The sequence below is a fragment of the Corapipo altera genome, unplaced genomic scaffold (genome assembly GCF_003945725.1).
Source record: "Corapipo altera isolate COAL_440 unplaced genomic scaffold, ASM394572v1 44, whole genome shotgun sequence".
Classification (NCBI taxonomy): Eukaryota; Metazoa; Chordata; class Aves; order Passeriformes; family Pipridae; genus Corapipo; species Corapipo altera.
The window spans coordinates 8196374-8213429 of NW_020884880.1; the positions used below are offsets into that span (position 1 = coordinate 8196374).

The window sequence follows — 17056 nt, forward strand, 5'->3', positions numbered from 1 at the left end:
GCCTGTGCCATGGTTCTTGAAACTGGATTTAGCTGAATGTTCAGACTAAGACTATGTGATCTGTATTTGCTGCTTTAAAATGGTTATTTGGGAGAGGAACTAGTTCCTTTAGTCTCTAACTTGGTTTTTCTCATGTTCCGCAAAGGAAAATACTTTGGTTTGTACTGAATACATAAGTTACCTTTTTTTGCACAGAAAAAGAATTCTGCATCAGTTGGGCAGATAAATCCATGTGTAATAGATAGAGATAGAATTGTTAGTGTTCATTTGAATATATTTAATGTAATTAGTTTTATAAACTTGGAGGGAATATGTAGAAATACCAAGGAAGAGATAAAACTTTGCAGCAATTCACACGTTCAGATAGCAATATAAAAATGGCAGCTCCTTTCACACTTGAGATTTTGGATGGGCAATCTTGGTCTGATTAAGCAGTATTTTCCCCTTTTAATTTTCTGATTGTATGCCTTTTGGCTGCTCTTTATTTTTATCCTTTCCTGCATGTCCCCTCTGCCAGATGTCTTCATTACAAAGTCCAGTACAAACGGAGACAAAATGTTTCTGTAGGAACACACAGACCATGTTTGCTCTGAGAAATCTGATATATGGTGTAGTATTTGTTGGCAGTGAACCCTTTCCTGTCAGGCGAGCACAGAAGTACAATATGATGCAAAGTAGCTTTAGGTGACAAAATCACCATGTATATTCCTATTTCTAAGCTACTTCTGCTTCTACGTCTAAATGACTTTTATCTTAGGCTGTGCAAATCATAAAAAAATTTTGTTTTTACAGGCTTCATACCTGCTGTAGGGTAACACCACTTCTGCCTTTCTAGATAGTCTGGATGATGATGCTGAGTGACGTTTGCAGAGCAAATAGTTTTAAGGGTGCTTCCTGGATGATAGCAGTAAGGTCTACTCATAGAGATTAGAAGAGTGAGCAAATAATGCTGATCCTTTATTAAACTCAGCTCAGATATGCATTTTGTGGCTCTGCAGATGAGGGCCAGAATCATTCATAGCAATGTAGTGAAAATTACAGTGATAGATCTGTAAATGAAGAGCTCCACTGTGGAGGGCAGCAGAGTAGGCCTTCCTCTTCTTGAAGCTGTGTGTTTGTTTCTGGCTTACTCTGTTTGATCTGCCAGCCTTTCCTAGGAAGTACTACATGCGATGAAAATTTTCAGTTTGGAAGGATATCTTGTTATTTTTATAGAATAACTCACATCACTGTCCTTGTGCAACCTACATGAAGTGTTTTACTTTATTCTCTTCCAGAGTCGGAGTCTGAAGGGGAGGAGAACTGAGACGGTTCCACAAAGCCCAGTCTCAATCTAGGTTAATGCCAAATGCGCTTCGGAATGCCGTACTGTTCAAGCAAAGAGGCTTTACTTCAGTGTCATACAGAAAACTATAGACTAGACTTTCCTTTTGTTTAGAAGAATAAAGGTTTTTAATGGAGCCCTGAGGCATTAGATGCTTTACTTGGGACTCTTACCTCTGGCTCATCGTACACTAACTTAGGCAAAGACATCCAGCAAGGAGCCATATAGAAAAAGTGAAATTAAATACTTATGGACTCCTTTTTATTAACGGTCTTTTTCAGGTACTATGGTATATGAACACTCCAATTTCTGTTTATAGAACTGTTTGGTCTGTGTTTGTAGCTCAATATTGGCTTGTGTATGTGATTTGACACCACCACATTTTTTTGAATAAATGGCTTTTATATCTTAGTTTTGTGGTGCTAAAGTGTGTGCTTTCTCAATTTGGCTTGCCAAAGTTTTTATGATTCTTGAAGTGAAAATAACACAAGAATGTCAAGAGAGAGTTTTCATACTTCTTACCCAAAAAATCAGCATCCATAGTTAACTGGGATCACTATCAAACCTTTATTCCTGTCCTTCCGTATAACTTTGGACAGATTAACCATATTCCATAGCAAGTGTTGATTCATTCCATTAATTAATTCAAAGAAAATGTACAGGAACAAATCTGTGGAGTTGCAGTTTTGCAGGTACAATTTATATAAATGATAAGTAGAATAATGTGCTCTTCTCAGTTCAAACTACACTCGGTTTCTGGTGATTCCTGAGTTTTGCAAGAGAAATCATCTCGTTTTAGAAGTATTAGCTTCAAAACATGCATGACCAGAAGTCATTACATGTGAAATCTGAAATTTATTTACATCAGGTTTAGAAAAGACAGGCTTGTATTCTTGCAGGGAAAAAGCATGAAAGAGCGTATTTAACTAATGAAGTGGTGTATTTTGTCATTAGAAACCAATAAGCTAACAGATAGTACAGATTTTTCTATGGGACACTCAGCACTTCATATTAACCACAGGTCATATCTAAGTCTCTTATCTCAGTATATATCTAGCTTTTACTGGAAACAGCAAATAGCAAGTGGAAATAAGTGCTGTTGAATGCCAGCTTTTCATCTAGAACAGCATTTATTTTTGTAACAGGTATTGATCTTTGGATGGGGAAATATGTCACGGGTATATTTCCAGTAACTTAAAGGAAACCGTAAGATAGTCATATTAAAAAGCAGAACTGATGCATTAGCTGTGCGCTTTGCATTTTGGTCTTTGTTATTACAGAAAATAAATTTGCCAGGCATGACTGTCCTGGGACCATCTTTTCACAAACTCTGCAGCAGTGACATGGTACTATTGAGTCATTGATATGGAGCCACTATTGCTAAAAACATTTCAAATTCAAAATTGCCATTTTCTGAGGTACTAATGAATATTTAGCTTGGTGTACATAAAACCACTTTTCTGTATAATTTGAAACTTAAACTGACTTCAAAGGTGCCAGTCTTGAATAATACAATGTGCCTGCGGTGAGATTGCCAGGGAGAGCAAGGCTGGCTGCGGGCTGGCTGGGCCATCTGCTGGAGACAAGGATCATTAACAGCAGGAGGCACTTTGAGGCCAAAGGCAGCAAATCTGGGGTGCTGCTGTGACTGTGTCCCTGGCATACTGCAGATATAAGCAAAGTTCAGTGGGATGCACTTCACTGAAGTTCGGGTACCTACAAGCCAGGCACGCTTCAGGTTGCGCCCAGTGATCCTTATGGGTCCCTGCCAAGTTGAGATATTCTGTGATGGCTGATGCAGTTGTCCCAGCTCCATTTATAGATGTTGTGTTGGAGAGAAACTAGTGTTTTTAGCACAGGGCCGCTGGCCAAGTTGAGACTTGTGATTTAGAGCAGAGTGAGGAGTTGCACTCTGGGCTGACAGGAGTTGTCCATTTTTCAGTCACAGATCACCCAAAACCCAGCATCTTCTGTGTTCTTATCATGTCTAATGTGTAGCTCCTGGGAGCCCCTCTCAGCTTGCCCACCTCCTCCCAGCAAAATTATTAGGCACTAAGTGTTTCTGTATCTAGTTTTCAGGAATTTTCCCCACCAAATCTCTGAGATCAGTTCAGATGGGGACTTTCAATGCACGTGTATTTTTTCATCCAGCATTTTGCATGTATGCTGGTAACTGAACAAGGTAGGGGCACAAATATAAATTGATCTGGTTTGTATCAGACTGAATTTCAGTACAAGTGTGTGTAATGATAAGGTTTTTCAAGAAACCTGTGATTTAGAAGCCGGGTGGAAGTTCTGATGTGACTCTCTTCAGGCAAAGTGCCCTTCCCTGGAAGCCTTCACAGAGTCTGCATTTCAGTTAAAAATGTTCCCAACTCAAAGCATTTCTTCAACACAACCCTTGAATTAGTGTTTCTCTGCTAGAGAAATGAAAGCTATAGTCAGCACTAAATATGTTTTTCAAATAAGGAATCAGTCTTGTAAAAAAACAAAGATACTTCATAGAAAATGTGCTTCACATAATATATTGCATTCAATTTTGAAACATCAGTGCAATCTAAATGTCAGAATGTACATATATCTTCTACTTGACAATAAATTGCAATAGGGTGCACTTCAAAATGGGGATTACTGAATTTGAAGGTGATTCTTCCCTTCTGGCCTCTCCCTTCTGAAATCATGTTGAGGTTTTAACTAAGAAAGCCAATTATATTGCTTTAAAACATTCCTCTGGTGTGCAAGTGCTCTCCAGGAGAGAGATCACATCATCGTTGGGATTTGAGTGGCACAATTTTATTTTAGGACAGTTTCTGCACTTCAGCAATGACAAACCAGGACTTCAAAGAGCAAGAAAAGGTGGCCCAATCCCTTACATTCAGTGATGTAAGGGTGGGTGTGGGGTTGCTGTTTTGAACCCCTTGTTCAAAATGTGACTTTCCAGAACCAGCTATTTCAGGCCTAGGGTGGTTGCAGATGTAGGGCACATGGTGATTCAGCCTTGCTGGGTTTGTCTAAACAGTAGGTGGAGAATAAAACCTGTCTTTCCCAAGCATGCCCTTACCAAGCCCCTGGTAAACTGCCTGCTAATTGTAATGGATCTCCTCTGGCATCTCAAGGGCTTTGCTTTAAGCTCCTATCACGTTCATGGACAAAAGTAACAACCTTTAAAATCACAGTTGCACTTAAAATGGGGATTATCTAAAATAAGGCTTGTAGGCTGAGACAAACCAATTCTTTCTCAAAAAGAGCCACAAATAACATTACATGGGTTAATTGCAGCCAACCAGTCAGCAGTCGCTGAGCTGTGCTGGTTATTAAGAACCAAAATGAGGACAAATTACGTAAGTATACATTTTCCAAAAAAAGCCACATCCTTTGATTTTGAAGGGGGAAAAGCAAATCATCAGAGCTGGCTTCATCCACTTTTCACAGGTTTTCGATTTTGTTTTTGCTATGGTATTTTAAGGAAAAGTTAATTCTTGCTCCTTACCAGCCACATGGGCCTTTAAAACTTAATGTAACTGGAAACAAATCCCAGGAGGGGAAGTTAGCGCCAACACCTGCAGAAGACACAACTGGGGCAGGTGAGCACTCACAAGCTGTACACATAACCTATATTTGGCCCATGTCACAGAGTGCTGTGCTGGTGTCCTGGATGACCTGCTCACTTGCTATTTTTTCTTGTTGGGAATCTGATTAACAGCACTGTGGTGGCCTAGGTTTCCTCCCACAGAGGCCTGACAGCTCACATCACACCACACACTAGCAGGTTCAGATGCTTGGCCCCCTCTGGGTCTCTCTAGTTTACCAACGTTGTTCTCTGATGAGAGAGAAGTCACAGGATTACAAGGGACCTCGTGAGCTTTAGTAGGAGCTGTGCAGGTTGGACTCTCACCTCACCACTGCTCCCTGCTGCCTTGGGGCACCAGGGGGCATGCTGTGAGAGCAGTGTCCCTTGTACTCATCTGAGGAGATGTGGATTAGGAGAGTGAAGTGTGCGTGCTTGCTTTCCCACCGCCTTTCCTACATGGATGCAAGAGAGAAATGCACTTGTCCGTCTCAGCCATCACGAAGCAGGACCACATGGATGGCTCTGTTTTGCAGACATACAGGACATGTCCCCTACCCACTGAAGAGTCGTTGCTGGACTGGTTGCCAAGATCCACCATCTTTTCCCAGTTAGCATGAGGAAAGAGGCCAGTGCTGGAGCTGCTAATATGACACAGCTGCAGACAGACAGGTAGCATTTTGGTACTTGGATCTGTCACTCTCTCATGGGTGCTGGCTCCCAGAAACTCAATTACCTCAGCCCAAGTACCTCATTTAACAGTTCAACATTAATGACTGCCACTTCATCCTACACTCATCACAGCTCTTCTACTAGTGGTGTTACAAGACTCAAGTGTCTGCTTCCATACTGTCCAGCACCCTTCATCCAGGGGACTTCAGGGAAACTGCAAACTGTTCTGAAACTCCACCAACAGGGAGAAACACACCCTGAATACCAAATTCCTCTGATATAGGAAAACACAGGAATAAAAAAAAGATTGATTCAATCCAGAATGAACAAATGATTGTATCATGGCAACTTCATAACAAGAAGGTGCTTTTACATTGAAGTCTCTTCCAGTACATCAGTTGCCTGAGATTTTTCTGTTTATTTTTCCCTGATGAAGATTAGGAACATTGCTGACAGGCCAACATAACACTGTCCATATCATTACTAGCTATTGCTGGGATATTTGCATAACACTGACAGCCATAAATTATTCCAGAAGAAATAACAAAACAGTGTTGTTGATGTATCCAAGAATATGACTAAAATAAGGCTTTTACCAGACCTATGTTATTAAACCCACTAGTCTAGCTGGGAAAAATCAATAAGCTTTCAAATACATCAGTCCTTCCCCAGGTCCAGAATAGAAGCAGCAGCCTTGAAAAAATAAAAATCAGCCAAGAACAGCTGATCTAAAATTTAGTTAGATTTGTATTAATAAGATCACCTGAGAGAAAATTGATGGTGATACTGTGATACTGAAGGAGACTCTAAAGGGAAATGAGAAGGCAGATAATTTAGAGTTTGTGGAATAAGTAGGACATGTCAGTGAAAGAAAAGGTTAAAAGTTGTCACAGACTCTTTTACTGTGTTGATCACCTAAAGAAGTTTAAATAAAGAAAATTCAGACTTTTCCACCTTTGCTCAAGAGTCTCAGCCAACACTGCACTAGCTAGGAATAAAATGGTATTTATCATGAGGCTTGGTGCCCATCCCTGCATCAAGTCTGTCCCTATGATCCAGGCCCTGAGATAATGCCAATGCAAAGATATCATCTGAAAGAGCCTGGAAATCACACTTATACTTCCACAACCAGAAATTTTTCTGGTATCAAGAAATTGAAGCAGTATATTGACAGATGTGGAAGATTGCACTTTTCCTACCTTTTGAAAATAAACCAGTTTTCTGTGATTTTATCAAGACAGTGGGATTTGGGGGTTAATAGAAACAACCTTGTATTTCTTCCTGTTATCACAGACTTCATATTTTCTGCATTTTGCTTTGAGCTTAAGACATTAGTGAATCCAGAAAACTGAACCTGTAAAAGCTGTTCCAGAAGAATCCATTAAGGCTGATTTCTAACTAAAGGGTATGTCATCCTGTCCCCAGCTGGGAACATTCTGAATTCTCTCCCATCACAAACCACACATAATTCAATAAATCCAACATGGAAATGCCTTCTGCTCCCAGACAGATCACCTCTCACTTTCCTCTTCATCACAGGTTGGCCCAGATTTCCAGAAAGACTGGGAAAACATTTTGTGGCCCTCAGGTAAACTTCTGGACTTGCAATCAGAGCTGTCTGCCCTCCCATGCTGTGCAGCCTGTGCAGCAACATGTCCTGCAGCCCTTTGCCTGGAGGATGGAAAGGGGATCCCTCCTTTCCCAGGGCCCAGGACAGGGACCAAGTGCCATTGCTTCAGTCCCCTCTTGGTGCCCCTCGAGCTGGCACACAGCCTCCCTGCCAAGCCCAGGGGAAGCAGAGCACATGAACCACATCTGGCACAATTCCACTGTTCCTCAGGGAAACCTGCATTGAGTGCTAAAATAATCACAGCAGCCCAGACTTGTAGGGATGCAGTCTCCAGAGACACCAAATAGGCCAGTAGCTTGTCAGGGAAAATGCCAGCAAACACTGCACAGACAGAAGGGAAGTAGCAGTCCTAAGAGAAGTACAGCACAAAAAAAACAGGACAGAAAGATAATTCGGAATACTTGTATCATTCAAGGTCATGTGTGTCCCTTCTGCACCAAACAGCAAGTATGTGCTGCTCCTCTTACAGTCACACCTGTTACTGATGAGCAGAGACTGCTTTATCTCAATTTTTTTCTTCTATTTCAGCTTTCAACAGCATTTTGTGCATTATCACATTCACAGTTCCCTTTGTATGTTTTCTTAGTTTTGTTTATGTGGGTTAGTTTTAGTATTTTTATAACAACTGATTATAGTTTAGTGATTTCTTTAGCATTTGTGTCATATTTATGTTATAATTTAGTGGCTGTTACAGCAACTGAATTTTTTATTTTTTTTTAGAAACCTTCCTGAAACAGCAGCTCATGGTGCTCCTTTAAACTGAAGGATTCTTGGGGCAAAATGCAGCTCAAATGATACAGTCACGCATCTGGATGACTTATTAATAAAACAATCTTCCCTTCAGGGACTAGAAAAGCAAACAGACACTTGTTTGTGTTCTGCCTGTGTGCAACTTTACCTTTATACATTACTAAACTTGAGTAGGATGGATGAAATGCAAGAATCAGATGCAGGCAAGAAGAATCAGCATGGATAAATCAAAGACATGAATATATCTACTAAAGATGTCCTAAAGAAACTGGTTCTCATGACCCTAAACTCCAAATGGCTTCCACGGGGTCTGGGAGAGGTCTGAAAGCTGTAAGCAACATATGGACAACTGACTGAAGAGAAACACATGGTGGTGCTGATGCTGCAAAGCAACCCTGAAGCTGTAACATGAAAAAGGCACGGAGGAGAAGTGTGGTCTTCCTGAGAATGCTAATCCTCAGAGAGGAAGAAAAAGGACAGCTTCTTCCCACATCAATGGAAGAATCCACTAGGGCCAATTTTAATAGTATAGATGGGAACCTAAAAGTAAACTAGAGGAAAAGCATAAAAGCATGGCCTTCTACAAACATAAATGAGAGTGTGACAGCAGAGCAAAAACCTGTCAGTCCTGCAACAATGTTCAGTCTGTTCAGTCTGTTCAGTCTGAATCAACTGAACCATGCTGTAGATGACATTTATGCTGGAATTTTTTTTCCATACTGAAATTCATGCTAACCGTTCTCACAAGAAGTCACTTAAAAGATCAGGAACCCAGAGATATTCTGATTCCCAAGGGTTCTTACTCCACCCCATAAAATGGAAGCATTGGAAATTAAGATATTCCCCCAAGATGAACCAGATTCCCCTATCACAAACAGAGACTCCTTCTAGTTTTGGAGAAATATTTGGAGATGGTATCATTATGTTACTCAACCACCTCTCCCCAGCCAGGTTTCACTGCTGTCTAGTCTATAATGAGCAGAAATACATTCTTCTTCAGAGGCAAACAAAAAACAGAAATCACTCAGCTCAGGAAAATAGTATTAAACAGATCTGATAAAGTACTGTGAAAAACCTCAACTATTGAATAAAAATATCAAGTGTGCTCTGCTCCACAAATGCAGAGGTGCCTACAGTATTTGGTTAGTACAGGGTACCTGCCTTTGACACAGGAATGTCAAATAAAAAAACCCATACAATTTGAATGACAAACTGTCTTAGCAGTTAAGGATTTACGCAGTGTTTGGAGTAAACCCTCTGAGGGATCTTCTGCTTTTTTATATCAGACCTGTGACCTTCCTGTCCTTTGGCTCAGAGATAAAGATGACAATTAAGGCAGACATCAAGACACCAGGAAACACTTTATGAATTCTGACAGCAGAGACTTAGGGGGATGAAGCTGTGGTGTCTCAGCCCCAACACTTCCAATGGGAAGCAGGAAAAAGAGATCTAAGTCCATTCCTTTCTTTCTCAAAGAAAATCTTTGCACCAATAGCTGGAGTTGAGACTAGAAATAGACACTAACCTGCTGCTGACAAGGAGAGAGCCGTAAAGTCTGTCTGACATTTGCTGGCCTGCTTCTATCACAATATCACTTGTATTAGCTGATAGCACTCATAATATGTTTTATCACTCATGCCAGCAATCCCACTGAACAGGTGCAAAGCAGCATCACAGTGCACCCACAGGTTTCAGCGCTCCAGATCTGTCCACTCCTAGTATGAGATTGCTTGCTCTTTCTAAATTACATGAAGAAATATTTCCTGGGGAAAAGCAGCCTTCAAGAGCACTTAATCGGAGTACACAATATTAATTTAAGGCTGGATCCTTTAAAAGGTGGGTTCATGTATAAAAAGGTTTGCTACTGCTGAAGCAGCCTTGTTTTTCATCAGCATCCCAGTTATTGCTTTGTCAGCTGCTGTGGCTCTCTCGGTGGCATCAACAAGACAAGCAGAATCAAGCATACTGCAAGCTGCCATGACTTGGGCTACTATAGGGAAACCGTGCCATTAAGTTTCAAAACACCTCTAGAAGAAAAGCCACTCCTGTAGCAACAGGCTGGCAGCTTCCAGAGCTGCCATCTCTCATTCCAACATAGGTGGAAATAAAACACAAGATGGTGTCAAAAACACTTTCCATCTGATACTAGGAAGTAAACTAATTATTTTAAACTTTTTCAGCAGAATTAAGTTTAGAATTAAGTTTAGATTTACCTTTAGATATGATTAGCAGTCAGTGTACATTCTGTAAAGAACAGTCACTGCAAGTATTCTCTCTATTTAAGGATTCTTCAGTTATTCCCTTAAAAAAAAAAAAAAGAAAAAAAAGAAAAAGAAAATAGAACAGTACAAAACCCATTGTGTCCTTTCTTCATTCCTGTTTGCTTCTCTTACTTTCTTGCAGAATGGTTCTTTATACCTGTGAAGTACACCATTAAATGGAAACTGTATTAGCACACTGACAAAACACTCTTCTCTGTGTGTAAACTGTACAGTAACAAAAAACTGCATAGAAAAAAAGAACAACCCAAAGCTAATACCTGTCCAATTCATGTAAAACCATTTTCAAATGATGGCTGTCTTGACCAGCACCAACTAGAAACACAAACCCCACAGTTTCAAAAGGGCAAACCCTAAATTGTGAGGGCAGGTTGGGTAGGGCGACAACAAAAAGAGGCAAACCTTGGGACTCCAAGAAGAAATTTTGGTGAAAGATAAACCATGCCCCAGCAGCTTTATCTCTCCTTTAGGGAAATTGTACCAAGTCAATTCAACTGATAGAAAATTCCTGTGTGTTTAAGGGATTAATTACTTATTGCAGATACCAGTGTCTGCCTGTCAGCTTGTGTAATGTCCCTAATGCAGATGTTTTGGCAGTGATAGCAAAAAGCACTGACACTAGACTCCATAAGCAGCTAACTTGTAGGATAAAATATGAAGCTAAGTTTAAATGTGTAAGCTTATATACTGCTTATTTTACATAAAGTCAGAAGTGCACTCCACACCAGGACAAATAGGCTGATTTTCAAAGTGTTATGTCTGCTGCTATACTGGAGCTGGATTTATATAGCTCAAGAGCAAAGCAGAAAATTCAGAATAAACATGAGACTTTAGGGTTCCACTGTCAAACTCTGGATATCACATGACACTTGAAGTAACAAACAAGGTTTGTTTCTTTTATTTCCTAGTTACTAGATACCCATTCTGCTGTTAGTGTCATCTGCTTGCAAGAAGACTACTGGAAAATAAGGAGCTGTTCTTATAGATGAACATACTCTTGAGCACTCATGTTGCTTTAAATTTTTATGTGAGGGCCTGATATGCTTTTAGTGCTGTCAAGGGAAACGACCAGATGATGAAACTGCTTCCCAGCTTGTCCCCAGCTTGCGCACAGATGATGGCGGTGATGCAGCAGAACTGGCTGGCAGGAGCAGGTTGTTTTCCTAACTAAAGAGTCATAGCTTTTTCTATATGCTCCTCACGCCTACTCAGAAGCACTGTATTCACAATACTGGCAGCTCGTGGCTGTAGGTCTTCTCTTTGCAAGAAAAGAAGCTAGACTGTTCTAATAATGCGACATTTTAAAGAAAGATGACTTGCTAAGGGCATGTATTTTTATCACTGAACCAGCTGCTTCAAAATGTATGTCAGGTGTCTAAATTAGTTATGATACTGGTTTAAGATCTGATATTAAGAAAGAAATTATGTTCTTTAAATTTACCTTCTGAATTTTGAGCCATTTACTACTCATGTTTTCAAGGTTTTGCTCATAGCCAAATCATCCATTTCTGAAAGATTCTTACATCACCACAGGATGTAATAGCTAACTTTACCACAGCTAAGCCACACTGATGGAGCAGGGTGAGCACACTGACTGTGCTTTATATAAACCACAGAAAGAAACAACAGATACAACAAAGCTTGGCATTCTTTTTCTTTATCCTATGAATTTGTTTCACCTGGGGACTGCTGGCTTGAATGAAATGTTTCTATTCTCTCAGAAGTGATCTACCCCACATTATCAGGATGTCAAAGGAAAATACCAGCTCATGATGTCACAGGGAAAAAAATTACTGTTCTGGCTCCTGGACAAATGACGTAGGAATGACAATGGAACTGTGTTTATTTAACCTACACAGAAGAAGGCTGGGGGTAGATCTGACTACGGTCTTTCAGTCTCAAAAAGGAGTTAGACTGAAGACAGAGCCAAACTTCTCAGATGGACATAGCAAAAGAACAAGGCAACGGTCACAAGTTGCAGCGAGGTTAATTCCGATAATGGAATAGTTTTCACAGTGGGAGTACTCAAGCACTGAAACAAGTTGTTGTGGTCCTCCATCCTCAGAGATGTTCAAAATTTGACTGAACATCTCTCTGACAAAACTGCTTTGGCTTTTGAGCAGAAGGTTGGATCAGACAACCACCAGGAGTCCCTTCCAACCTGTGCTCTCCATGGTTCTGTGATGGGCACATCACAACTTGTCATAGCTCACATGCACAGGAGGAGTAGTGACACAGCCAAAAGACAGACCTGGTGATTATCACTTAAATAATCAGCTTACGTCAGAGCCTTGATGCTCAAATTTCCTTTGTAACACCGAGCTTTTCTCCCCACCCGTATGCTTCCACTGTACAAGGTCTTGCTCAAACCATCCTTTACTGTTCTGCTACGTACTTGTAAAGACTTTGGATTTCTGCTTCTTAGGATTTCTTGGAAGTCTCCCAGGGAATCACCTGGGAGGGTATTGGGCAGATGGTATCCATTTTCCCTTTAAACCAAAATCAAAGGGTGATGGTTTCCACCTGAATGTGATAAATAGGAAATCTCTGGGATGCAATGGTAATGAGAACTTCCAGCAGACATAACATAAAACCAATAAAACCGGCAATTAATCTGAAAACTATTTATTCTCCTGCTGCTTACACCTCACTGTTAGTCCACAAGCATTAACATGTCCTGTTAATCACAAAGTTATTGTCTTAACTTATATTTGCTGTTGAAGTTTGCTGGGTTTATTTCAGACCTGAAGAACAGACATGGGATGGGTCAGGTGCCAGCATATTGCTCCGACCCACTTCCTGTGAAAGCAGAGTATGATACACACAGTCTTCCAGAGGCTACTTTCCCAGCAGTTATCCACCTCTCCAGAGAGACATGTGAGTGCCTTATACATAACAGGACAAGTAAGTTTGGATTTGTCTGCAGGAAGCACTAGGTCGCTTCACTTCCTGGATCTAGAATTCTGCCTTTTTCTCTTCCAGACTTCCCTAGAAACAGCCCAATTTCAGAACATTTCCAAATCTTAGTCTTGAACAGAAGAACTGGGCTTTAGGTCAAGCCTTTCACGTATACTACTATTTGAAATATCATTATACTGGTATTTTCAGCCTCTAGATGTTTCTTTAATACATCAGATGCAACAAACTCTCCTTATCCTAATCCTCTATAAGTTTAATTAAAAATGGATTATAATGTGCCAAAAAGCGATTCCTACAGTTAAGGACTTCAGAAATACCAACACCTAGCTCCTGAACCTATAAAATGAGTATTTGTCCCTTTGACTATTTTTAGCAGGCTGACCTCGGAAATATGCTTTCATTTTAAAGTCCATGTCCTGGGGCTATTTTAGCTCTTTGTTTTGTTCTTTTGTTGGTTTTTTTTTTTTTTCCCCTCACCTGTTTGTAAACATTAGAGGGAAAAAACAAGCCTATATTTTGTCTGGCAAGTGCTACTCATGAGACAATCAAAAGACATGGGCATCAACTGAATTAACAAATAGACATGCTGTTGTTACACTCCATGGTAGATCTGGTGGAAATCATAAAGAAAGGCTTAAAATGCAAGACTGGAAATCTGGACACTCCATCCAGAGCAACAGTTTTGCACTTGCCTGTAACTGCTTTTGCTTGAATGAGTCTCTCTTCTAGGTAGTTTTCTAATAGAAGTTTAATTTCCCAGGCTTAATGCGAGAGCTTTATGCCATTTGGATTTTGGTCAGAAAGTTTGCCAAAGAACAGATTCATTATCTGTCTCTCCAAGAGCAAAGATGAACAAACTGTTATTTCCTTTGTAACCACTTGTTAGATTTATTAAATTGAACATGTGCTATGCCTTTGTGCTTTTGGAGGAGCTAATTTCTGACCTAGTTGTGGACTGCTCTAGCCACGGTACTTAAATGGCCTATTTTCCTGTCCTAATTTCCCTTTCTCAATCTACAATGCTCCACTGCACTAAAAAAAAAAAAAAAAAAAAAAAGGCTAAACAATTTTGTACATTTTTTCTTCTCTGCAGAGAAGTACCTCCAATCCAAACAACACAAGTTTATTCTGTATGCTTGCCTTGTCTCTCCATCGTGTCTGGCTCGTAATCATGAAACACCACCACAACACCTTTGTGTCAACCTGTAAGACAGCAAAGATTAACCCAACAGCTACACTTACCCATGCTATTCCTCACTGCCTGGTGCCAGAAAGGGCTTCTTTAAGGTGGAGGATGGGATGGCACAAGCGCAACAGCAGTGCTGGGAACTGGTTTCGTTCCAGGAAGCAGGGAGGACGTCATGACTGCATGGAAACAACATGGCACAGCCAATTCATTACTAATACATCAGGAAATAACTGCGGTCTATCCACAGGACATTTGTGCTGAATTAAAAAAAAAAAAATCTCGATTGTTACTGCAGATAACATTTCAAGTGTATGTTTTATTGACTCCGTATATTCAGTCATAGGTTACTGACAACTAAGGTGACTAACTGACATGACTCAAAAACTGAGGCGGTTCAGGTGACTGAGATGACTCAGATTTCCCTGTTCAACGACACAACAAATGACAGGACTTTGGTAACTCTACATCCATTGAGAGACACGGTTGATGACAAACAGCATTTTACTTCACAGACTTTGCTGACAGATTCTACAGTTGTCATCAAACTTCAGACATATTTAACTGGCCCAGGGACAGGAACATACTTTAACGGTCAACTGCAAAGGTAAGATAAGGCCTTTATTTACTCCAAGTTAAGCCAGCTGAAACCCTGCCCCTTTGTGTGTATACACTATTCATCTCAAAACTAACATCTAAATATGTCAACTGTACACAATAAATACTACTCATAGAAACAACTGGCTTTTTTTAACCCTCTTTTCCCCCTCCCTGATTTTGATGTGCATGAGAGACTTCATACAAACAACAGGGAAAGAAAAATGACTTTGCAAAACAAAGAGTGAAATAAAATACTCAAAGTGCTGTCAACAACTCATTGTAAACCTGGGAAAAATAAAGTGATAAAAATCAATTTCTGCAAACAACGTTTCAATCACAGTTTCAGACACGCCATAATAGTAGAGAGAAAGAAAGGAGGTCACACATTCTTAATTTTAAGACAATGTATATACTTCAGGAGAATTTTGTATATATTTGAGCCTTTACATTTCAAGCTTGCGCCTCAGAAGTGATACAGACCTTAAGATTTCACACACATAATAATAACAACAGAAACCAGCAGCAATCATGGGGTCACAGGCTACAGAAACAGAAAAGATTTGCCTACAAGCTGAGTTTGCATTCACATTGTTTCAGCAGAAGGCCCCATGCAGAAAACCTCCTAAACCCAATGTAGCTGATGTGAGTTTACCGGGAAAAGAAGTGTAAACTACCCAAACGACTTCATTTGAAGCTTTTCTGACTTGTAAAAAGTGTGCCAGCATTGAGACCCAGTAACTCTATGTTTTCACTCCCCTTTCCCTTTGCAGGAGCGTTTACTTTTTGTACTGACTTGTAAGTGCACATCAGCAGCATTACAAGTGCCCAGTGTACTCTCCCCCCGCTGCAGTTTCCCATGAAAGAAAGACTAATTCACGCTGTTTGTAGCTCCTCCTGTTGCCAGCAGTGCCATTGAAACACACCAGAGAAGGTCAGGAGAACAAAGACTGTGCAAGGAAGCAGAGAACAAGCATCAAAAAAGAAAGTGAGGGAAGAAAAGGAGAAGGCGTATTCTGCTCTTGGTTATGTCTGGCAGCTCTGAATTCATGTAACAGATGGGAGATACAAAAGCTGAGGAGACAAACACTTAGAATCCTCACTTGGGCCAGCTATTTAAATAACCTGAAAAAAAAATCAAATAAACACTATCTATGTTTTCCCTACAGTGGGAGAAAGATTTCCTTCCAACTCTAGGAGACTCTTTCCATAACTAATAAATTATAATTAGCCATTTAAAAGAATTAAGCCAATTTAGTTCCAGCCAAAATACAAGCTAAGTACTGAAGTCTGATGTGGAATAGGAGCACAGATGTACTCCTAACCACTATCAGAAACTACAGCAGTCAGCACAGATGACTGCTGTATCAGCAAAAGTATTATTCTAAATCCAAATTTGTACCATAACTTGTAAACAAAATTGGAAGGGGGTGTGGGAGGGAGAACTAGACCCCTGCTACATTCATTTGTCATAGCTCTATTTACTTAATTGGAGCCTTTGATTTGTTTATACCAGCTGAATTGGTATAAATTCAGAGTTTATGGTCAGAGGTGGGTATGAACCAAGTTGCATTAGACATAGTTCGATGCCTACCTGAACATGAAATAGGAAACATGTAAGAGGTACTTCCCACACACAAAGGGCTGTAGGAGCTGGGTCCCTTAATAGGAAACACCAGCATTAATTAAAAAAGTGGAGGTATATCTTTTAATAATTAACTGTGAAAGAGATCTCCTAAGACTAAGGGCAGCGGATGATAATATTGAATAATTCAGCACTATAACCAAAGGAACAATGGTACAGTAACTTTAGACGTGAGCATTTGCAACAAAATCCAACAAAAACATTTGATATGCTGATGGTTTCTTGTGTTCAGGAACGGGTATACGCTCAAGATAGTCTTTCCTATTGAGTAGACATCAAAGAATTTCTGAAACTGGTATTTTCAAAAAAATTAAAAACAGCCAGTAAAATTGCACTGAACCAAATGACTTTATACTGGGTTTATGTTCTGCCAGATTTGGGCCCAAAAGATCAGAAGCATGGACCAGTAAAGGCAGTAGTTCCAGTCATTAAATCTGCATTTCCAATAGGCCAAATTAGCCACAACATCAAGTCAGTTTAATTATC

At 40.1% G+C, this 17056-nt stretch overlaps 1 protein-coding gene and 1 long non-coding RNA gene across 3 annotated transcripts in view; one reads left to right on the plus strand and one right to left on the minus strand.

Moving 5' to 3' along the window:
* BZW2 (basic leucine zipper and W2 domains 2) overlaps positions 1-1735 on the plus strand; it is a 54429-nt gene extending 52694 nt beyond the window's left edge. For both annotated transcript variants that reach the window (XM_027639005.1, XM_027639004.1), the window contains exon 12: positions 1278-1735. In XM_027639005.1, the coding sequence (XP_027494806.1) occupies positions 1278-1306 (29 nt within the window). In that variant the 3' untranslated portion in view covers positions 1307-1735. The remainder of the gene's footprint in view (positions 1-1277) is intronic.
* A 700-nt stretch (positions 1736-2435) lies between these two features.
* LOC113945156 lies at positions 2436-12732 on the minus strand. The gene is made up of 2 exons (XR_003526966.1): positions 12619-12732; positions 2436-10362 (listed from the first exon to the last, which is right to left on the minus strand). It is a non-coding gene; the product is annotated as an uncharacterized LOC113945156 (long non-coding RNA).
* Positions 12733-17056: the final 4324 nt, after the last annotated feature.